The sequence below is a fragment of the Centrocercus urophasianus genome, unplaced genomic scaffold (genome assembly GCF_019232065.1).
Source record: "Centrocercus urophasianus isolate 14NV4802_14NV808 unplaced genomic scaffold, USGS_Curo_1.0 seq_11, whole genome shotgun sequence".
NCBI classification, from domain to species: Eukaryota; Metazoa; Chordata; class Aves; order Galliformes; family Phasianidae; genus Centrocercus; species Centrocercus urophasianus.
This window is the reverse complement of record NW_024884253.1, coordinates 68,693,576-68,717,453: the sequence shown is the minus strand read 5'-3', so window position 1 is coordinate 68,717,453 and position 23,878 is coordinate 68,693,576. Positions and strand designations below refer to the sequence as shown.

General features: G+C 38.3%; 1 protein-coding gene across 3 annotated transcripts in view; it reads left to right on the top strand.

The window, feature by feature from the left end:
* The window catches only part of CTNND2 (catenin delta 2), a 507,709-nt gene that overhangs the window by 117,138 nt on the left and 366,693 nt on the right, over positions 1-23,878 (top strand). For all 3 annotated transcript variants that reach the window (XM_042838959.1, XM_042838975.1, XM_042838967.1), the window contains exon 2: positions 11,433-11,545. In XM_042838959.1, coding sequence (XP_042694893.1) covers positions 11,433-11,545 — 113 coding nt within the window. The remainder of the gene's footprint in view (positions 1-11,432; positions 11,546-23,878) is intronic.

Genomic DNA, 23,878 nt, shown 5'->3' with positions numbered 1-23,878 from the left:
TTACCATTTATTCCTACTCTTTATCCCCTTAAGAAAGAATTTCACCATACAGAAACCATCTGGATACACTGTTCATGTTTATCACTGTGTCTGTTAATTGTGTTCCATGCAATAGACTCTATTAATTTGCCTAATGCAAATCAGATCTCCCTGGAAACTGGTGTTGTAATCAAAATCTTCTGTTCTCAGGTGCTGCCTCAGTTTTAAGGTATGCACTCGATCAGTTCCTTTCACAACTTGTAAGTGAATACCATCTGATCTTCCGGTTTGTTACAGTGTGTCAACTTACTTCGCAAATATTTTGAAGTCACTTGAATTTCAGACAGATTCTCTCATGAGAGCTTCTCGGTGAGTTCTTACCACGGGAACTTCCCACAAAATAGCAAAAACCATTCTGAAGGAATCACTTAGTTTCTGTTCAGTGAACCCTTTTGTATCCTGATCATCCAATGACCCTATGGAATCTCCAGGCAGCTTTTTGCTCCTGATGTGTTTGAAGAAAGAACTGCTGTTCGTTCTGATGCCCTTGAATATTTGTCACTTAAAACTGTAGTGTCTCATTTATTTTATTTTATTTTTAACTTAACCTGTCAATATTTATAGTCACTTATGATTAAGATGATTTCAGCTTTTGGAAGGAGTCTTTTGGTTTCTAAAGATTTCCTTTGCCTTCCTTTTGCTCTGTGCTTCTTTTTGTTATGTCTTAAGCATTTCTGAACACATGAATTGGCCCTGCATGTGCTTCCAGTATGATGTCATTAGGAAGTTTTCATACTGTCTGTGAGAAATTGACTCTTGGGTAACATTTGACTTTTGTGTTTGTTTTCTTTCTTGTTGTTTTTATTCTTTTGTTTTGCTTGTTATATATTTTCTCTCTCAATGTAACTTACAACAGGTAGATTTTCTGGCTTTAGTGGGGGTGTTGGCTCTGAGCACAGAACAGTTGCTGTTAGAGAGTAACTTATGAGCTACAAGAAGTCAGACCATCTTTTGTGCACTATTTGAGACTAAGTCTAGAATTCTGCCTTTACTTATGGGTGTTCTAAGCAGCTCTCTATGCTAGTATCCAAAATTCAGTCCTTCTGCCATGTCTTGCTGTCTTGGCTTTCTGGATTTCTTTATTTTTGGACTATAAAAACAACAGAAGACTCCCAGAAGTATTGATTTTTGTACTCTCCACACCTTTCTAACCTCCCAAAGCATCTCTTCTCTTATCATAGACATTATATTTAATCAGTGAGATTGTTCATTCAATTTGATTCTAAGCTTCTTCCCTATCTTTGTACTACAAATGTTATCCTGAATGCTGTGTTCCGTACCTGTTTGTTTTCAAACAGGTATTTTTTAGACTGTAATTTCATTATGAAAACCTTTTTTACTTTATTCAAAAGATGAACTTATTCATACCGCAGCAAGATGATAATGATACTTCTTAAAACTAACATTTTCATTATTAATGAAATTAGTCCTCCTCTCTTTCATTAAGAACAATATGAATCTGTTGGGAATTACCTTAATGCATAGTATTCTACAGGGTAACTAGAAGAGGAATGAATTGCCTAATTATTTTACTAGTTCTCATGTTTTTATGTCTCTAATAGTAGAAATAATGAAAGAGGAAAAATTCAAAAGCGTATTTTGGATTATCAAATTTAACTTCTACTGCTACAGAATCGTCTGTGGGAGAGAATGTGTGCTAGAATACTAGAGGGTTTTTTTTGCTTGTTTTAAAAGCATCCTTGCCTTCATGCTGAATTTCCTTATGGTTTAACGGTAATGCTGTATTTATTTGGAAGCCCAGCCAAGTAGCGAACTGAATTCTGCAGGGATGCAGCAAATCAAACTTCTGTGTTATTGGCTGTGGGGGAAGGAAAGCAAAATCCTGTAGCCATTAGATTGGGTGCAGTAGTTTGTTCTAAAAAATAAACAGCCCATCTGACTTTATCGCTGAGTAACAGTAATGAGTAGCTTTTTAAAGGGCACTTTCAGGTCTACTATCCTAATTAATTAAGATTCAATGATAATTGCAAGTTATGAAATATGTTCTTGGATGTACTACACTGCCAGTCTATGTATTGATTGAGAAATCAGGCCAGAGACAGCAAGAGAGACTGTTCACCTGAATAATTTCTGCATTACAAGCACAAGAAAGGGAAAGGACAAGATGTCTCTAATTTCTTAGAGCATTCTGGACAGAGTAAAACTAGTGATATATAGTGCTGACTGTCCATCTGCATGCAATGCCTTGGATATAACCTGTGGCTTCAGAGCTCTGGGATAACTAATAAAAGGTGCATAAATTGAGAACTGGAAAGCCCCCAAAGATGCTGGAGCATTGTTTGAATGTCTGAACACGTGAGCAGAAAGACTGTATGCAAAGAGTCATGTGGTTTTGTTAGCCACGTATGTTAGTGTATGTACTGACACCTCTGTAGCTCTTGCTGGCATACCAGACAACAGACTGGAGAAGAAAGAGAAAGCTGGAAACTGGATGTGTTGTTGGGAGTCAAAAAATGTTCTCACAGTGGTTCAATATCTGCAGCACTTTGGAGTTTTCATTTTATTAACCTCCACTGTTCTTATTTTTCCACGTCTATGAACTGTACATGGAATCATAGAAGGGCCTGGGTTGCAAAGGACCCCAGAGATCATCTAGTTTCAACCCCCCGGCTATGTGCAGGGTTGCCAACCACCAGACCAGGCTGCCCAGAGCCACATATGCAAATAATCTTTACATCATAATAAAGCATCTTCCAGCTATATCTGGACGATGTTGCTCTTCTCAGAACAGAAATACCCAACAGCTATATATCAGAAGATCAAGACAAAGGGCAGCACTCCACAGCTCATTATTATAACAGTTGTGTATTTTTAATGCCGTAATTGGATCTTGCCTCCACAAACAACCCATGTGAATACCAGCCCTTGGTTGGGAATGGCCATGTTAATATCTTGTGAAGAAACTTGCGATGGCTAATGTCATCCAATATCTGGGAAGAAAATTCTCAATTCCCCAACTCCATTATGGTGCTAGAAAGCAGTATTCCTTTATTTTTTTTATATGTACCAGGGGACTTGACAAATCAAGTGCACACTCTTGCAGTTCACATTCTACCTTTACAGATTGAAGACATACGTATGCAGTGCATTCTTTCCCGAGAACTCATTAATATATGCTTGTATCAATCCGTGCATGCGCAGTTGTGTCTAAGGAGGCCATATGTCACTGATTTTATCCCCATTTTTCCATCATCAGCTTCATCAGAGACTTTTGGCTGACCTCTAGCTGTTTTTCTCAGATTTGGCAAACTTCCATTGCTTGTTAGCCACAATGAGTGACTTCAAAAACAATATATGTGACATCTGAGGAAAATGTCTTCGGACCTGGTGGGTGAAAAGACAAAAGTAGTCTGCCTCTTGTGAAGCAGAATTGGTGGGGAAAACAAGGCTGTTCACACACGAATCAGAGTTGAAATTGAAAGTTTTGGAAGTAGCACTCACTGATTCCATCTGCTGAACTAATATATTGGTCCTTAAAGTAATATCCTGGTCTCTATGGCTAAACAAACCAGCATATATCGCTAAAGCCCCGAGATTGGGTGAATACCTGAGCTACAAAAATGCAGGTTCTGGCTAACAAAATACTAGCACTTGCGTCAGCTCAAATGTTTCTTAAGGTAAGTAGGGTAATGATCCAAGCTTGATAGTAGCTAATCTGTGCTGGGCACTTCTTTTACTCCGTAATGCAGATTGGCACAATTCTTTGAAAGATATTTTCCAGAACTCATTGATTCTGGAATCCTGGAAAACTTAAGAGACTTGGGAGGTGTGTGCCAGGCAGGACTGGCTTCGCTGTTAGATCACATGTGCGTTTCAAAATCTCCAAATATTGAGATTTGTAGATTCCACAACCTGACTGGGCAGCCTGTCCCACTGCTTAACCACTCTTGCTGTGTTGTTTGCTGTTTTTTTGTTTAGTTGGTTGGTTTGTTTCTTTATTTTGCGTTATATCCAGTAAAAATTGATAGGGCTGCAATTTGTGACTTCTGCCTTTTACTGTGTACATCTGATGAGTCTGCTGCTGTCTTCACTGTAATCCTCCATTAATCACAGAATGTCTCGGGTTGGAAGCTACCTCAAGAATCATGAATCTCCAACCCACTGCCATACACAGGGCCACCAACCTCTCCATTTAATACTAGACCAGGCTGCCCAGAGCCCCATCCAACTCAGCCTTACACACCTCCAGGGACGGGGCATCCACAATCTCTGGGCTGCCTGTTCCAGCACCTCACCACTCTCTCTGTGAAGAACTTCCCTTTGACATCCAACCTAAATCTTCCCTCCCTCAACTTAAAACCATTTCCTCTTGTCCTACTGTTATCTACCATTTCAAAGAGTTGAAGTAATAATAAAGCAGTAATAATTGGCAGCTAACTCTTCTCCAGTTGTTTTCTTTACCATGCCAAACAAACCAAATTCGTTCATCATCTCCTTGCTTCAATCCCATAACCGTCTTATTGGCCTTCAGAAGCTTTGCTTCAAGTTCTTGTGTCTCTTGTTCTGGTGACCATAATCAGGAAGTGTACTTGAGATGCAGCTTCAGGAGTCTAATAGAGGGGAATAGTTACTTCTGTATCCTGCTGAAAGTTTTTTTGGCATTGCAACCAAGTCCATTGTTGTCCATCGTCACAAAAAGAATGCCCTGATGATTCACAGCCTTTTGTCTGCCACAATCATAGGTCCTTTTTGTGGAGGTGCTTCATTTTCTTTTGTGAATCTTCATGACATTCAGAACTTTCAATTTTTCGTTCTGGAATTGCATGACATTCCTGCTGACCTGTTCCTACAACTTGTCAAGGCTTGTCTGAATGGCATTCCTGCCCTCTAGCATGTGAATTGTCTCTTCCAAATCGATGACAGCTGGAAAGTAGAAGTTTCAAACAATTGCAGTCAACTATTAGCAAATCTTTTTTTTTTTTTTTTTAAATTTTTTTTTTTTTTGCCTCCATTAAGATCCTGCAACAACATACCCACCACTGAGTTGCTAGAATTTTCTACCACTATGTTCATCAATTTATTGCCTTGTTCTGAGCAGTTTCCTACAACTTCATTTTATTAAATGAAGAAGAAGAATGAAATGTTTCAGTGAAGAAGAGTAAGAACAGTACAAGAAAGATCAGAGAAGCGAGGGTGATTGAATGGTATGTTCTAAAGCCCAATTTTGAAGCTTCTGAACAGCATTCAGTGTCAGATAGGGGGCATTTCTAGTGATGTTTTTATCATGCTTGAAAGCATCAAGACATTCTGTTTTCCTTCTAGAGGCAGGGTAAGGCTGTCAGGTCTGGTTTGTGTCTGATGTGGTTTCAGGATTTCTGCCAATTTAAACTTCTCAAGATTTTGCTGTTCTCACAGGAAATTGGTGCCTCACGTATAGCTGCTCATGTGTTTTCAGAGTACAGTACATTAAAAAGAGTGTTTAAAACACCTTGCTAAGTAATGGCATACTTAGGAGTATAGATATGCAGCATATGGAATTATGCGTGATGCCATGGGAATTGCATAACAGTATGTAGAGACTGCTTGTGACATTGAGGTGCAGTTTTTCTTGTTTAATAAGCTAAACAAGGTAGAGCCAGTGTTTTGAATTTCTATAGACTGGCTGCTTTAGGAAATTCTGAGATTTCTAAGATATTTCTATAAAAGTCATCAGTTCACAAGACCACTTCTTGGTTGAGCTGTAATCAAGCTTTCTGTCTTCATCTCACCAGAGATTCCCAACCCTCCCCTAATGCTGTTATTTGTACATGAAGATTCAAATGATCACCAGTGCACCGATTTGGTTTGTATAGCATGTTTATATTCAAAAGATTAACGCTTTTTTTCTTTTAATGTTACAACTTTAAGATGCATAAGAATTCAATGCATTCATAAGAATATTCAGCCTAAATTTAGATTTAATCAAAATGATTTTTCAGCTGCTTTTAACCATCTCTACTCATTTTGCCGTGTCTCTTGCACAGCATCAATACACATCTCTCTGTAAAAAGACTGAAAAATTACTTTGAGATTGTAAGGGGTAGAGTCAAATGAGATCAGCTCTGAATATCAGCCAGATTTCTTTTGGCCTGTTTTTCTCCTCTCAGCGTTCAAACAAATTGACACAGACCACTGAGCAAATACAAAACAGAAGGTAACCGAAACCCCTCCACTTGGTGTGCTCTGAGCTCAGAGTTCACAGCCTCTGGAGGCCGTGAAGGTTTCTGTCAGGCCTACTCAGTGTTCTGGACCACTGTGAGACACAAGACTTGCCTCAAGCGCTTCGTGCTTCTGTGGCTGCAGAGGGTAGATGGACTGTAAGTGCCATGCTGAAAAGGCTGTCCAGTTACCCTCTATGGTAGTGAGTATTTTTCCCCCCAAAGTATGTTGACAGATAAGTAAACTTGTGAACAAAAATTGCTTCAGACTCTATCAGATACTGTTTTGATCACATCAGAACAATTTGATAAAGTTGTATTGAAGTTCCTCCCTTTCCAAGCTGCTCTCTTGACTGATTTATCTGGATTAGTCTTGTTGTGATGTCTAATCTTTCTGCTGGCATCACACTCCCACACTCTTTTGTTGCTGTGTGCTGAGGACTGTCAGAGTGGTCACTTTGGCTTTGCATTACCTTTGCCTGTGTACTTACTTTGGCATCATCACCCTTTTTAATGCAGGCCATGAAGCTGAATTTGGCATAGCATTGCTTGAATTAATTATGAAGGTGCAGTATAGTTTCTGCAGTTCTTTTGGAGATGAAGATTTGTGCAAATAGTGGCTAGAAATATGCTTTTCATTTTGATATTCAGATTAGCTTGATTCAGATGAATAATAGAGGATTGTGATAACACAAGATGGCATGATCTGGTGAAAATGTAAACAGAACAAATATTACAAATAGAGTAAGGTTCAGTCGATATTTGTATAGAATGTAAGCAAATTTCTTGTTTCTGTCTTCTTCCATTGTGACAGCTGTTTGAAATCTAAACATATGGAATTATTTAACTGTTAGTCACTCTAAGTGCCTCCCAGACAGAAAGGAGGAAGCTTGTTATTTATTTATTTTTTTTTTTTCTGGGAGGCATTCTCAATATAATGGAATAGCAAACTTGTTCTACTTGAATCTTTTTCTTCTTTCATTCCAAGGCAACCCTGTAGACCTTCACCTTGGACATCACATGAGGGAATATCTAACCATTCTATGTTAAACTGAATGTCGAGGATTATTATGGGAAGATGGTTGTGTGAATCTGCCCCCTTAGTTCACCACCTTCTCTCATTCCTTCCCTTGGTAACTTCTGTCACCTGACAGGAGACAATGAACAAAGTGAGAAATAGCAGCTAACAAATTGCTAGTGATGAAGTTAGTATTCAAGCCACTTGGTAGTGGCTTGAATGTAGGTAGGAATCCAAGATTATTTTTACCTTTAGTGATCCAGAACGTCTTTGCTTCCTGCTTGAGAAGGGAAAGAGGCACAACTGTCCTTTTCCATTTATCTCTGTAGGACAAGGCTGAAATAATGTGGATATGGACACAGACCAGAAAACATGAATTTCTGCATCTCAATCAGAGAAACATTTCCACAGCAATGGAAATTGTCTATAGAGAAAAGTTTCTGTAATTGTAGGAAATTTGCTACTAGTTCATACGGTAGGATTGAAAAGAGATTAGTGGAAGATGAGTCATGATGTATGCTATGAAATTAGAGAAAGAGGGAATGCAGAAAAGAAATAAGAAAGTAAGAAAGACACATAGATGGTCAAGAATAGAAAAGTGTATTTTGAAGACCAAAATCATGATTAATGGACAAAAACATGCATGTCCTACCTCACTTGGGACAGGAGATAAAGATGAGTTGCTGAAAACATATGCCAAGCTTCAAAGTCTGTATTGGTGTCACTTTTATGATTGAGTACAGTAACTTTAAAAGGCAGTGGTATAGCTGTTAAAGCTTTTACTGTTGCTTTCAAAGAAAACTTAATATTTGATTATGTCTGTTTTGTATTTTATATTACCAAAATTTCTCAGTGCAGATGTACTTCAATAAAAAGCGTGTTTGTGTAGCAGATTTTTTAGCACTTTGATTTTGTGCTCTTCAAAACTTTAGTAATATTTCTATTGCAGTCCTTTCTGCAGTATTCAAATCCTGGTCTTGTTTGTGCAAAATGATAGCTCTTGGGAAGTTGCTTAACGCTCTTTTCGGATGAGTGATTTTACTAGTTAAGCAGGCAAATGTTGTGTGTGAAGTAGGCATATCTCAACCAGGTGGTTATTAGGTGATTTTTAATGGTGCTATTTACAAATAACAAGAAAAAAGACATTTTGGAATACAACAAAAGCACAAACAGAGCATATTAACAGCTATGATTCCTGATGCGCTATTGCATACAGCAAGCACTGGTTATATCTTGATTTGCTCTATGCATCAGTGTTTCTCTTTTGAGGCTGAGGAACCTTGGATAGTTTTGCTTGAAGTAAAGTATACAAAGTAGGCTCCGTCGTAGAGTCAGTGGCCATCTCTTTCTTGATGTGCATTATCCGTGTGGAGGTGCTGCATTACTTGTAGTGTGGGTCAGAAGTTTTTCTGTGCCAGTAAAAACAGAAGTGAAGGGAATGGCCCTGGGGAATCAGGTGGAACAACCATCCGCTGTTTCCTTCTTCTGTTTCAGTTATAGATTCACTAGTGACAGAGGTTTAAATGTTTTATGCTTCCATGTATATGTATATATACGTGGAGGCTTTTTGGTCAGAGGTTTTAGGTAACAGACAGGATGAAGGCATTTGAGTCCTTGCCTCTACCACTTCTTTCATTCTGAAATGCAGTGTTCCCTAGTGGCACTTAGTACATAGAACAGTTGGGCCCAAATATCTCTGGTGATGTTCTTTCGGTGGGCAAAACATGGCATGCTCTGCCGTGCCTCTGCAGCACAGGGAGATGGCTTAGGGAAGGAAAGAAGGAAAAAGGGATTATAGGCACATTAACAAGTGGATCTTCAAGATATACGGGTTGCTCCAAAAGTAATACCTCCTTTTTTTTCCATGGAAACTACAACAGATACGAAGAGCACCATAACACAATTTGATAGAGAAAATTGTCAGCCACAAAGCGATATTGTTCAACATAGTCCACCATCAGGTATGCATTTTCAATGGTGACAAACAAGAGCCTGCATGCTGCTCATAAAAATCTGCACCTGTTGAGGTGACCCACTGTTTCACTGCTGCTATGCTGCCATAGTTGCTAAGAAGATGCTGCCCATGCAGTGCATCTTTCATCAGCCCAAACAGATGAAATCCTGAAAGAACTAAATGCTGGATGTGCTAATACTGTCCAGACAAGATTGGGAATATGCTTCATGGTCTTTAAGCTGATACAAGGTTTGGTGTTATTGCAGTGCAAGATAAAGGTTATTCCCTGAGCTGACTATGGAAGAGACATCAGAGCTGATGAAGTGTCTGGGTTACAGGAAAAACAGAAGGATCCCCCCTTTCCTATCACAAAAGAAAGTGCACATCACTTTACCTGCTCAGCTCTTAAACTTTTTCTTCGATGGGGAATTCACATTGCAACTCTGTGGACTGCCATTCTTACTATGGCTTATATTGGTGACAGCATTTCTCGTCACCAGTAATGATGCAGTCCAGGCAATTGTCGCCTTCAGCCTCACATTGGTTCAGAAGATGGTGAGAAATTTGCATACAGTGTTCCTTCTGTTTCTTTGTGAGCATACCTGGGATCTACCGGGTGCAAACTTTGTGATATTCCAACATTACCACATTTCCAGTGCACTGGAGCCGATATTCAGCTGAGTACGGAGTCCCCTTGTGGTAATCCTCCAATTTGTGCAGATATGCTGACTGAGACATTTTGTGGTGTGACAGGTGTGTCTGGCCATCCAGAACGTGGCTCGTTTTTCATGTCACTGTTGCCACTGGTGAAACACACCACCTACCCCTCATGCTGCTCACATCCACTGTTTGATCTCCATAAACATTCGGCGAGCGTTGATGAGTGTCATTGGGTGCCATTTTTTCTGAATGGAGAAGCTCAGTTAACATATCTTTGCTCCATCTGCACTTCCCATTCTGTCAGCCTGCTCCTCTGCTGCCATCTGTTGCATAGCAACAAAATGTTACGGGATACTGATGAGAAGGTACAATCTCTACTGCCATACCACCAACATCCACCTCTGACATGGAATAAATGAAGTAATAAAATAGGAGGCATTACTTTCAGAGCAGCTGTGATATATCTCCTTTCGCCTTCAGTGTAAAGGAGAGAGGCAAGAGAACAGTTTCCGCATGCCTATGAATGTGATTTTATTTAATGATGACCAAAATGAAAAGGCAGCATATTTAGCAAACTAAAAAGAAATAAAATGTAAAATATTCCTTTAAAAGAACATAATTCCCTGTATTCTATTTTTTGTTTGATGAAAATACTAATAAAAGATGTAGAAAATGCAGTTTTTCAGGGAACTGTGAGGATTAAACTTGGCTTGTTTTTTTTTTTTTTTTGTGTGCAGGGTTTTTGTTTTTTAATTTGTTTGCTTTTAAAATTTAATTTCAGGGAATAGCCTCTTGTGTATAGAAATGAAAGTTCATTTTTGAGCTCTTTAGATAAATCTTGTCTGACTTCCTTGACAGAGTGAAAGAAAATGTATTCGATTTGTGGCTTTTATCCAAAACTGCTCGAGTTTCTCTTCTGCGTGTCGTTAAGTGCTGAAATTTAATCATGCTCAGTCCATAACAATATACCTGCAATTTAATTTATTTCAATAGTCTGTACTATGATGGCTGATATTTTTATCCTCAGTAAAAAAAGCTTTCCTCACCACATGACCATCTACAGAACTTTACATCTTTTTTTAGTAACCAAGTTGTTGCTCATGACACAGCATAGTTAGATCACCTTGTTGTAAACATGTTTTTATGCCAAGGGCTTATATGAACTGTGGATGATTTTCACAGAATCACAGAATTGTAGGGGTTGGAAGGGACCTCCAGAGATCATCGAGTCCAACCCCCCTGCCAAAGCAGGTTCCCTACAGTAGGTCGCACAGGTAGGCATCCAGGCAGGTCTTGAACATCTCCAGAGAAGGAGACTCCACCACCTCCCTGGGCCTGGAGGCTCATATTTTGATATTTTGATATGAGCCTGAATTTTTTAATGTGTCTGGAAATTCCATTCCCAATAAGCTGGCTCATTTTACGATGCATATCAGTGGAGTGAAAGAATGAGTGGGGGGTACCACTAAAATTTGGATTGTGAACACAATAAAGAAAGGTTTTCCCACGGGGTGGTGGTGTAAAATTTTTTGCAAAATTATTTTATGTACAGAAATTCTCGAGAAGTCAAAATGAATGGTTTCATGAGGTGTTTTTTTTTCAGGAACTACAGTTTGAGAGACTGACTCGAGAGCTTGAGGCTGAACGTCAGATCGTAGCGAGCCAACTGGAGCGATGTAAACTTGGATCAGAAACTGGAAGCATGAGCAGCATCAGGTAATGCGTGAACTGCTCATTTCTTTGTTGGGTGTTGAAAAGAAGTGGTATTGATCGTGGTGTGGAACAGTTATACAGCAAGGATGATGAGCTTTTAGTAGAGTTTGAAACTTCATTTTTTGTTTGTTTTATTTTAAAGAAAAGTTCAAGAGCAGAAGGAGTTTGGTGTAATTGTTGTCTGCTTTGTCCAGTAACAAAGCGGTAGTGGCGTTTGGAATTTGTTGACTGGCAGCTTGCTGTTTTATCTTATTTTATCAAAACTTCGTCAAGGTATTACAAGCTTTAAGGATTCTTTCAGCTGTCCGTAAAGCTGCTGACCTGATGTTAAAATGTAGTGATAAAGTACGAATCTTCATCTTTGTTAAACATTGGCGCCCTTAAAGTCAATTATTCTGTACGCTGTTTAGATGATGAAAGTATTATTTGAGAAACTGTAACAAAAGGAGGCTGATCCCTTGGTCAGTTTGATGTGACTAAAGATTTTGTAGTCTTGAGCTACTTCCTAGCCATTCTTTTTTCTCAGGTGAACTTAATAAATAAAAGATGACAGTGTTTGGGTTTCAAGGACCAGGAGAAATGCTGTGTGGACATGTCTTCTATTTGTGGCAGTGCAAATACTAAGTGCCATGTGTTTGAATATGTGAGATGAAGAATGATAGACCAAGCTTAGTATGAAGTTTTATGTGATATAAGTAGAAAAGCCTGTAAAAACCCTGTCACTCTTGGAATAAACTCTTCTTCAGTTGAAGTAACTCAGACTGTACTTCAATTAAAGAAATGATTGTTTTCCATGGTAGGTAGAAAACAGTCATTCTGCAGAATGCTGCAGATGCAACAGAAATTCAAAATGTATCATTAAAGTAGCAAAACTCAGATGAATCTTTCAGTAATTCAACCACCATGCATGAAGTTCACTTAAATATAAAACAAGTCTTAACATTAAATCATGAATTAACATCCTAAAAGAAAACCCTGTTCAATTTTGTGTATTCTTTTCTACTGGCTACACTTCTATAACAATTAGGAACAACTGCATTACTTTGAGTTATTTAAACACAGTGTAGTACTATGTTTGCACTTGAGGTTCATTCTCACTGTACTTTCAATTTTGTGTATGGCATGCTTGTATTTCAAAAAAGCTACCTGAATCATGTCTGAATAATGCTGTTACCTTATGATCCCTATGATTATTTCACATAGTACTATGGAGACTGTGAAGAAAATGTGTTCTTTTCCTTTTTGGTTACTGTAACCACCTGTGAAGCTCTGCTTCTTAGACATACTTGCTTTGAAACAAGGTTGTTAACTTTGTTGCAAATATCTACTATTTTTAAGTCAACTCTTTTATTGATACAGTATATTTTGAAGGATTTCACAGCTCTGTTGTTCAGCCACTCAAAGTAAACCCAAGAAGTCTGAGACAGATTACCTGCCCCAAAATAACCATAAAGAAGTGTCATTCATTCAAATGTTGCATCATTTTATGTTGAATTTTTGCTATTGAGGTCAAGTCACAATATTAAAAGTTTCTGAATCATTCATTAGAAGGCTACTACTGGATTTCCAGTTAACCCTGTGGTTTCTGCAATCGTAATGGTAATCTGTGCAGTTAACAGGTTGTTTTGTGTTTATTTTTTTTACAATAACACAATCAGAAATAATTCTTAAAAACTGTTTTTGTTTAATGCTAAGATAAATTGATCCAAGTTCTTGGGATTGGTAGAAATGAAAATAAAAATAATTCCTTTGAGATTAGAGATTTAGATCTAGCGGGGATTAATTCTGTTCTGTGACTTTTTGTAATAAATATGTAAGCTCACATTAAGATTTAAAGTTTATTTGCTTTCCTGTTTCAGTCAGTGCATTTCAGGCTAAGAAATCCAAGTGATGAGAACAGTTTCCAAAATGTAGATTAAGTTCTAAACAAAGAGATTAAGAGTTTCTAGAATGTGAAATTGTACAGGGGAAACCAGAGATATCAAAGGCTAAAGCAATTATATTTTCTTCTCATTAATGTGATAAGTGTTTAAAAATTAGAAATGCTCATAAAAAGAAATTCTTACCAGAATTACCCATCTCTGTGTCTGGACATGGTAGCACACACCCATTGAGATCAGTTGCAGTATAGGGAAAAAAAGGAAGAGAACTGAGTGATCAGAAGAATAAATTTGTGACTAACAAATTAAGAAAAGAACTTGGATTCCTTTAATCTTTCTTGAGCCCAGTACTTGGGAAGTCTGTTTCCCTCTGAAGGAACACTATAGATTTTAGTATCTGTTTTTTTACGTAGAGATTTTAAGATATGTAAGTGGATTGTATTCATGATTTCCACCGCACCCAGTGCTGTATAGCATTTATTGTAATGTGTGTTGCTATCAATCTGTTAAGCTTTTGTTTTCCCAAACACAGAGTTGTTTGACTGGTGTGGAAGTGTCTTATTAGAAAGGGTGAGAAAGTCCCCTTCTTCCTTCCTGAGATTTTATCGTAGGAGGTCCTGCTTTTGAAGCTTCATTCTCCCTGCTTGCACCCTTATGCTGCTAAACTTCTAAGGAAAGAAGGCAGTGGTTTTCTTGTAGCTGGGGGCTGAGTGATATGTTTTATAAACTCCCAGAAAATTTAAAAAAAATTTAAAAAAAAAAAAAAAAAAAAAGAAAAAAAAAAAAAGGCATGCTTAAAGAATATAAATAACATCTGCTTGGGGTGTTAGTTTTTTTAACTCTTTTCTTCTTCTGGCATATACAGAATGGTTCAGTAATCATTTGTGTTACAACTCTTTTCACCTGTGTGGAAAGCCTATATAACCTTTGCTAGTTAGTATCAGTGGAGGACTAAAGCTATTATAAAACTGCATGAACAGCCATAAAATACTATTTTATGATCTTATGATCATAAAATCATAGAATTGCTCAGGTTGGAAAAGACCTTAAAGATCATCAAGTCCAGCCACAACCTAACCATCCTACCCTAACTCTAACAACCCTCCAGTAAATCAAGTCCCTGAGCACCACATCCAAACAGTTTTTAAACACATCCAGGGATGGTGACTCAACCACCTCCCTGGGGAGCCTATTCCAGTGCTTAACAGCCCTTTCTGTAAAGAAGTTTTTCCCGATATCCAACCTAAACTTACCCTGGCACAATTTAAGGCCATTTTCCCTCGTCCTGTCACCAGTGAGAAGAGACCAGCCCCACTCTCGCTGCAATCACCTTTCAGGTATTTGAGGAGAGCAATAAGGTCTCCCCTCAGCCTCCTTTTCCCCAGACTGAACAGCCCCAGTTCCTTCAGTTGCTCCTCATAGAGCATATTCTCCAAGCCCTTCACAAGCCTTGTTGCCCTTCTTTGGACAAGATCTAAAAGGAACTTTTCACGTTAACATTTGTTCCATGTGTTTGTTACTACCCAAGGAATTAATGAGCAGCTTTCCATATTTGCTAGCTAACCCTGCTTACAGTGGTGGTTACTGCCATGTCTTGATGAAACGCCTTGAAACAACTGCACATGTGCATAATGAAGGAGTGCAGTGTACTTCATAGGGGAGATATCAGGAAAACTGTTCTCAGTAAAATATTAATGTTATGAAGATTTAATGCTTGTTTTAAGATTGTGTCTTTGAAACCACATTTTAAGAACGTGCTGAAAGACTGTTAGTTCTATCTACTTTTGTTTTGTTTTTGTCTTTGCACATTTCTGGCACACCTTGCACTTGGCGTATACATAAGGAGCTGTGTGTCCAACTGCACTGTGAAGCTTCAGGTGGCTTGACTTTCAGTCATTAAGAACTTAATATATAGCCTTTTCTTGTCACGAGAATCAGGATCCAGAGATTAATTATCAGCTAATTTGTAAACCTCAGTGCAACTGCTAACAAATATGCAGCCTAGATCCACTTTCAAATTGATCATGTCTGATTGGAGGTGAATCTAGTTAGCCAGGGTGGAATGTAATATAGTCAGTAGTTTCTAGGATATGAAGTGATTTAGTGAATTAAATCTTAATGCTACACTTTTTCTGAAGATGGTCTCAGCAAATACTAGGTTCTTGAAGTGCTAAATTTCATGGTATGAGCAGTATCTCTTTATAGGGAGCTTGCCAGAAATACAGACAAGTGTAACATAAATATGAGTAATAAAAAAAGTTACTAACCAAAATATTCCTGTTTGAGATATGCTTTCTCAACTACCAAGGTGAAAACATTCCTGCTTTTTTCCTTTGGCTATCTTTATTCTTACTGATGTCTTCAAAACTTGGCACAATGAAGTTGAAGCAATGGCAGTAAAAGAAAAAAAGTGGTTGTATGGAGCATGTTACCAAAGATGTAAGGAGCAGGTGTTTATAAAAACCTTTGGAAAATGAGATCTAGTAATATTTAAGTTTCTTATGACAAAACTGTCCAAGAAAAGCAAAATATAAATACCACAATAGCAGAGGTCTTTGTCTGCTTCTGTCTCTGAAGCTCTATTTACCAAACAGTGTTTCAGGCTGTCCTGTTAGGCTCCAGCAATCTGTTTACGTGTCACAGAAATCCTTGGTGACTTTGTAGGTATTGGGTTGCTAGCTGGCAGATGATGGATGCGTATCTTCTAGGTAAAGTCTGGAACCCAGCACTTCTGCAAGTCAGGCTACTGATTTACATTTCTGCTGAGGCCCAGTATTTAGGGAACCAGCTTAAAAAATAATTATTAAAAAAAAAAAAATACTGAGAGAAAAGTTGGTATAACGTAGTCTGAAGTTGTACAGATTCTTGGTGCTTCCATTAATCTAAAATCTGTAGGGACTCTGTGCTGGTTCTCCCTAATAAGGCATGTTGAGAAAACAGATTAGTCCTATTGGTACCCGACAGGGAACTAACTGGTTTCACAGTTTCATAGCAAACAAGCTTCTGTTGCTGAAAGGCAAATATCCAGCAAATGTCCAAGCAATCAAGTCTGGTGAGATTTTCTTTCTTACAATTCCTCCCTATCTTTTACAATGTAATCGTTTCTTTTCCTGCTGGAGATATCACCTCTGTGAGAGCAGCAATACAGTAACGTTCAGCATTGCTCAAGTTTTAACAGTAATATGTTTATATGAAATTAAAGTATCAGATTTGTTAAAAATGTCATCCACCTTACTGCAGAGAAGCAATTTTTCTCTCTGTTGCCCTAGGAAAAGGTTTTTTTCACCTAAAAGCCTTATTTGGGGCTGCCACTTGTCACTTTGGTTCTCTCACAGTTAGCTCAAGTATTTCATTATTTCTTCACTAATACTACTAATAGAAAAGTAAAAAAAAGTAAAAATAAAAATCAAGAAGCAGAATTATGACAACATAGTAAAAATTTCAGATACTTTGTATATCATCGTTTACTGATATGTGAGCCAATGAAAACTCTATTCACGTGGTTGTTCTCTAAATCAGTGCATTGTTGGTGTGATTCTAAGGTGTCTGAAAGTTCTTTCCAGTTGTCATGTTCACAGTTAAGTATCTGCCTGCAAGTCTGCACTTGAATATTGCACTAATTTGAAATTAATTGGGAAATATTCATCTTAGGAAGTATATCTTTGTTAGTGTATAAATCAGCTATGTCTTACAGAGTTAAGCTCTGTGTACTTTTGGCAAACCCTTTGTTTGAAAAATTTGAGCAATACCTCTTGCCATTAAGGACAGATAGGCACTGCAGCAGATTGCCTATGACTGTAAAAAATATCAGTTGAAGCTTAAACGCTTGTAAAGTATCTGTCAAAAAAAAAGGGTATGAGTGATAAGACTTTCTCTACAACCCTTTGAGCTCGACTTTTTATGATTCCTTCCTGTACTCTGCTTTAATAATTCGACAACGTTCTTGTTGTCCCCATCCTTACTTATCAGTTGTGGAAATGTTTTTGGACAGGATTGGAGGAAGACAAGATTGAGGATAATGCTGAGGGAAAAGTGCCTGGATACTGTGAAGTTCTGTGAATTAGAGCATTTTCAGAAGAGTTGATTTTTAGTGCTTACCTGCTTGTGGATCAAAAGTACAAGATAGCTTTTTTTTTTTTTTTTTTTTTTTAATATATCTTTGATATCTTTTGATACCTTAGAAATAAGTGGTTTATGGCTGAGAACAAATTCTATAATACTGGTGAAATTATTTAATAGGTATGAACAACTGAAATCAAATGCTGTTATAGAAATAAGGTAGCAAAGGTATTTTGAAGAGTTAGTTTTGAGAAATGATGGACAGAGCCTATCACAGTGTCTGTCATGAATATTGTATGCTGGTTTATATTAAACCCAGATTTCAGTTTTTCCTTATTTTGTCAAGGTTATCTCCCTCTCAGATGTACACTGAGAGATATATTTATGTTATGAAGGGAATTTCAAGCAATCATCATCATCATTGCTGTTGTTGTTAGAGATTTGCACCACCAGCCCTATGGCTCTCCCCTGCTACCCAGGCTCCCATGCCAGCCCGTGGCATTCAGCCCCAAATCCAACAAGCACAGCCAGGTCCCAGATCCCTACAGCCTGCCCAGCCTGGCCATGCTGGATCTCTAAGGGTAGTCTCTGATTTGTTATCCCATCTGTCCTTTGATGTGTTTAGGGTGAGGAGAGGTCCTTCCAAACCCAATGGAAAGAGGTCAAGAAGCAGATCTATAGGTGCATGCAGGATCCCAGTTACTACTAGTGTAATTTGGAGGAAAAGTTAAGGAGAAAGAATGTTTGTTCCAAAAGTAGATGAGGCGTCTGGAAGAACCCAGACATAATCTGAAAATGGAAGAATTGGATTTAATTGGTCCACAATCGAATCAAAAGTAATAAGAACTGAAGAGTGGGATGGAGCGAGATGAGGGAAATAAAACTCTCAGTGACTAGAGAAGAGTAGGACGCAAAGATAAGGCAGAGGCATCAAGGAGCCATATTGTGCCCTTCGTAAGTGTTGCAGAAATAAAGATAAATGTTGACAATATCCATTCAAACTGGATTCTGGAGTTGAGAAATATAGGTCTTATTGTAGATCTCACTGGCTTCGTTTGCTATTCCAATTAGTCATCACATCTGTATGTCAGCTCCTGAGATACTATCAGATCATTAAGATTCCTGCTTATCTGGAAGGCTGTGGGAAAAAAATGAGAAATGGCAAATACCTGAAAATGATAAAAATTAATCTTTACAATAGAATTAAACAGCAGAAGTTGATACAATTCCATTGGATTTCCTTCAGCTAGTTTTATAAGCAGATAGATATTTCTTTTGATTATGCACATCTTGCAGCTTAAGAAACTCCGTTGATACTGTGCACAACAGCATCTCTCCATGCAACATAGCTTATCCCCAGAGCAATTTAGAAGTGAAATGGTCATGAAACAAAAGTTGTTTAATAATGCATTTTTACAGGGAGTGAGCCAAAATGCAGTCTGATGAAGGCTTCCCAGAACTTTAGACAAACCACTTTTGCTGTTCCACAAAGAAAACAAAGTGACGAAATGTTGTCCATATGCTTGAGGAAACAAATTCAATGTTGTACTTTCTCAGAGACATATTTCTCAGAGACTGTTTTCTCTCCCTTTGTCACTCATGCCTTTGTCTCTCACCATCCGAACTTGAGTAGGTGATCTTGAACATACTCCTCACTTTTGATACCTTTTTTCTTTTCCATTACTTTATTCCACCTAGCCTTCATACCTGAACACTGCAGTTTTTAGGACCTCCTGTTCTAGAACCTCCTCTGCACTTCCTTGCTTTGGTAGGTTCTGATTGTCTTTCACCAGCACAGATATAGGAACAGTTACAATTGCTTCCTGCCAAAACTCATTCAGGATAGTTTACTTGTTTACAGCAAATGATTTGAGTTACTTTTGCATGAAGCTGGTTTGACTAAGTTCTTGGTTTTAATAATTGATTTTCAATGTAATCTTAGAATAAATTGAAGATTTTCAATGATGAAAGTTACGAGTTCTCATCAGACACAGCTTTCAGAAATGCACTCATCTCTACAGTAGTAATTTATGCTTTCATATCAAGTGTGGATCCTGTGTCTTGCTGTGGTCCGTTTTGAATTGGAAATTAGAAAAAAAACAAAACAAAACAAAAAACTTGTGCTTAGCTGTAGTGTTTGATGCTGGAAATTTAAGATTTATCAATTAACTCTGAAAAGCTTTGGGTTTGGGTTTTTTTGGGAGTGATTCTTCTTTCTCTTCAGAAATTAGCAGTGCTGTTGTTAATAATAATTAGGTGATCTTTCCTTGCCAGTATGTGATAATATGCGCAGGAATGAGTCCTCATTGTATTTTTTTCCTATCTGTCTGCTTCTTCTGAGGGGCTGTCATAAAGATAAACATCTCAGTGGAGCTGCTACAACTGTGACTGTTCTGGAGCAGAAACCGAGCTATGCATTCCTTGATGCTCAAGTATATTGAATATCAAAAGTTCATAGGAGGTATTAATATATTTAGTTGGATTGCAGAAGTGGCATGAGTGGATGCATTTCTGTTTCTGCAAGCTTCTCACAATTTGATAGCAACGTACTTTGAATGGTTGATGTTATGAGCTCTAGAGGCATGTTGCCATTTCAGCAGTTAAGCAAAGATTTTATAGATTTTTAATGTGTTAAAGGGACTTTTTTAATCTCTTGAGTTTTCAATTCGTAGTACGTGTCTCAATTGCTGCTAATTGAGAATAAATATTATGCCTCTTTCTGGCTTTTCTCTACCCCTTATATTTTCACCTTAAGCCCCCACACTGCTCATTTGCACAAAGAAAGACTTAATTAAAAAAAAAGAAAAAATAGCCTCTTGCATTTCAGCTCTCTACTTCCTCACTCTCTGTAGAGCAATATCTTCCTACTCTCCAGATGCAGAGAAAGAAGATGAAGTACACCCTTTATTTTCTTTCTATTACCTTGGAAGAAGTTGTTCATTATTAGATTGTTGGATTTTGTTTTCACAAAGGCATCTCTGCTGTCTGGGAGCAAGACAGCTGCAGGGACAAGGAGGGTAACGCCTTTAGATGGGCAGTCCCTTCATCCCTGCCAGCTGAAGTTATATAAATACGTTGTTATCACTGCATTTTGTTTCCATTTTCCTCTTTTACCTCCCTAGGAGGGAAGTAAGCAGAGGGCTGTGTGGTGTAACCTGCTGGGTTAGACCACAACAGTCCTTTTGGCACCCAACATGAGGCTCAAGGATTGAGATAATGACAGATCTGACTGTAGCATGTTAAAACAAAATTGTTGTGTTGTAATAATTTAGTAGTTGCTGTTCACATTGTTACTTTTCCTGGTTTTAGAAATCTCTCAGGATTTTTTCATGGAACCATGTTACTTGCTATATATGATCTCTATTGCACTGTTTATCATTTCCAGGGGCTGTTATACTGTACTTTGTACTGTATAACACTGGTTGAGAAGCTAATCTTGTATTCAGTATTGCAATCATCTCTGTACTTTGGAAACTGCATCTTGGAAACTATTAATAATTTCACTCTTTACTTTGTCTCCTCAGGGAGCCAGACTGTGGGGGAGAGAAATGAGAATGGCATGTTACTTCTGCTGTGCCCATTAACACCTTTAAACTTTTGTTTAAGGTTAAAGAAGCATGTATAAATATGCCCCAGAGATCTTCCCATCAGCTGGACAGTGGAGTGGCAGGCAGTGTGGGGTGATACAGGCATGTACCAAAAACAGTACCCTGAACTTCTGCAGAATCCTGAGAAACTGTTGAAATGTGTAGAGAATGTGTACTGTCACCTTGGCAGTTCTGGAAAGGCACAAATTGCTGCAGTGTGCTGGTGTCTGACCCATGCCTACTCAGATCTGTTCAGCTCAGTTCAGCACTCTGACCGGTTAGACCACAACACATCACCTTCGTTCCGTGATTTCCTAATATAAAGGGGATGTATTCATCCTTAGCTTTTGACCAGGTTTACAGATTCAGTGAGTGGCAAGTGCACAGTTATCTTTACAGTATGTGTAGTATTGCACTTGGGTCATATCTACTTTTGTCTTTCCACTCCAAAGCCAAGTTGTTGCCTGTGCTGGAATATCTTTTCTTGTGTATGTGATCATACACAAGAGTAGTACAATGTAGTTAATCATTCCTTTTTATTTTTATTTGATCAGTATGAAATTTATTCATTCTAAAAACCAGTTTTCAAATAGTGTTTTAATCTAAACCCACTTCAACCTGAAACAATAACAGAATTTAAACGGTGTTAATGTGGAACTATTAGTCTGTACTGAGTCACCTTTTGTCATAGTGCTAGGCTACTGTATGTTGAAAATTACAAGCAATTTCTTTATTAACTTATAGGACTGGTCCAATTATAATCAGTGCTTTGGAGCTCAGTTATCCTATTTTCCTCTTCCTATTATAGAATCGTAGAATCACCAAGGTTAGAAAAGACCTCCAAGATCATTTAGTCCAACTGCCCACCTATCCCCAATATTCTCACTAAACTATGTCCCTCAGTATCAAAAGCATCAAAACGTTTCTTAAACACCTCCAGGGATGGTGACCCCACCACCTCCCTGGGCAGCCCGTTCCAGTACCTGACCACTCTTTCAGAGGAGAAATTTTTCCTGATATCCACCCTGAACCTCCTCTGGCACAACTTGAGGCCATTCCCTCTGGTCCTATTGCTAGTTATGTGGGAGAAGAGGCCAACTCCCACCTGGACACAACCTCTCTTCATGTAGTTGTAGAAAGCAATGAGATCACACCTGAGCCTCAACTTCTCCAGACTGAACACTCGTGACCAGTCACCAGCTGGATGTGAGTCCATTCACCACCAATCTCTGGGCCCTGCCATACAGCCAGTTCTTTACCCAGCAAAGATTGTGTCTCTCAAATATGTGGGCTGCCAGCTTCTCCAGGGGACTACTGTGGGAGACAGTACTGAAGGCTTTGCTAAAGCCTGGGTAGACTGTCAACAGCACCATCCATCAGGTTGGTCACTTGATCACAGAAGAAGATCAAGTTGGTCAAGCAGGATCTGCCTTTCTTTAACCCTTGCTTGCTAGAACTGATCCCTCAAGTTGTCCTGCACATGCCGTGTGATCTCACTCAAGATGATCCTTTCCTGACACTGAGGTCAGGCTAACAGCCCTGTAGTTCCCCAGATCCTCTTTATGACCCTTCTTGTAGATGGGAGTCACATTGACAAGCCTCCAATCCTCTGGAACCTCTCTGGTTGACCAGGAGCACTCTGCCAGCTCCCTCGGCACCCTCAAGTGGATCCTATCCAGCTCCATGGACTTATGGAAGTCCAGGGTTTACAGAAAGCTCTGGAAGCTCTTTGGAAATTCATGGCCAAATAATTTGTCAATGAAATGTAGTACATGTAAATTGGTAAATGTAGTTGTTGGGGATAACTAAGCACCACAAGTTGCTGATCAGGATAGAAGTCCCTATTAATAAATTGAAGTAATTATCGCCACCACTTTCTATGCTTTTCTGCTAAATATAGTATCAGAATATGGCTTCCTAGGAGTATGTAAATGTCAGGATATGTGACTTTAGATATGGAAAGCTTTTACAGAAAGCTTTCTTATTTTTCCTTTCCAGGCAGTATTAATCCTGTAGATGAACTGAGCAAAAGAGGTATGGCTTATCTATATATAAAAACATTTCTAAATCTGCTCACCAAAAGGATAGCATATGGAGTATGTTAAGGAAGTCAGTCTAAAAGAGCTTCTCTAGCAGCTCTCCCAGAATTTTTTTTCTTGTTTAAAAAATACACTGAAGTTGGATATTAAAAGTGTGGTACTCTTGTTAATGGATATTCTTCTTTCATCCATCTTTTTCTCCAGTCCTTTCCTTCAGACTTCTTTCCCTAAAGTGTTTTCAATTAGTGCTGTTATTAAGAAGATAACAGCATTTTCATTTGTAGTTAAAAACTTGCCAGGCATTCACCTTGAGTCCTTAATTTTGGCTCTGCTCCAAAGTTCAAGAAACAGCAGAGTTGTGTATTGCCGCTGTTACCACTCTAAGAAACTACTGTAATACAGCTCAATTTTGCTCTTATGCTTCAGCTGCCTTTTACTAATGAAGACTTAATTTTACCACCTGCAAAAGGAAGAATGAGCCAAAAATATTATTTATGTTTTCTACTTAGGTTTTGCATTTGCTTTATCTTTACTGATCCACTTTCAGAGAAAGCAGCAAAGTACTATACGTATATGTACACACCGCATGTAATAAAAATAATATATATATTATGTATACAGGAATACCTTTGAATATATTTACTTTAGTTGTCCTGGAATGCGCAAGTGTTTCACAATTCATTTCTGCCTCTGCACTTAGGCATTGGTAATACGTTACTTTATTTCTTTGCAGAGAAACTGCAGACAGTTTATATTGAGTTTGCCCTTCCC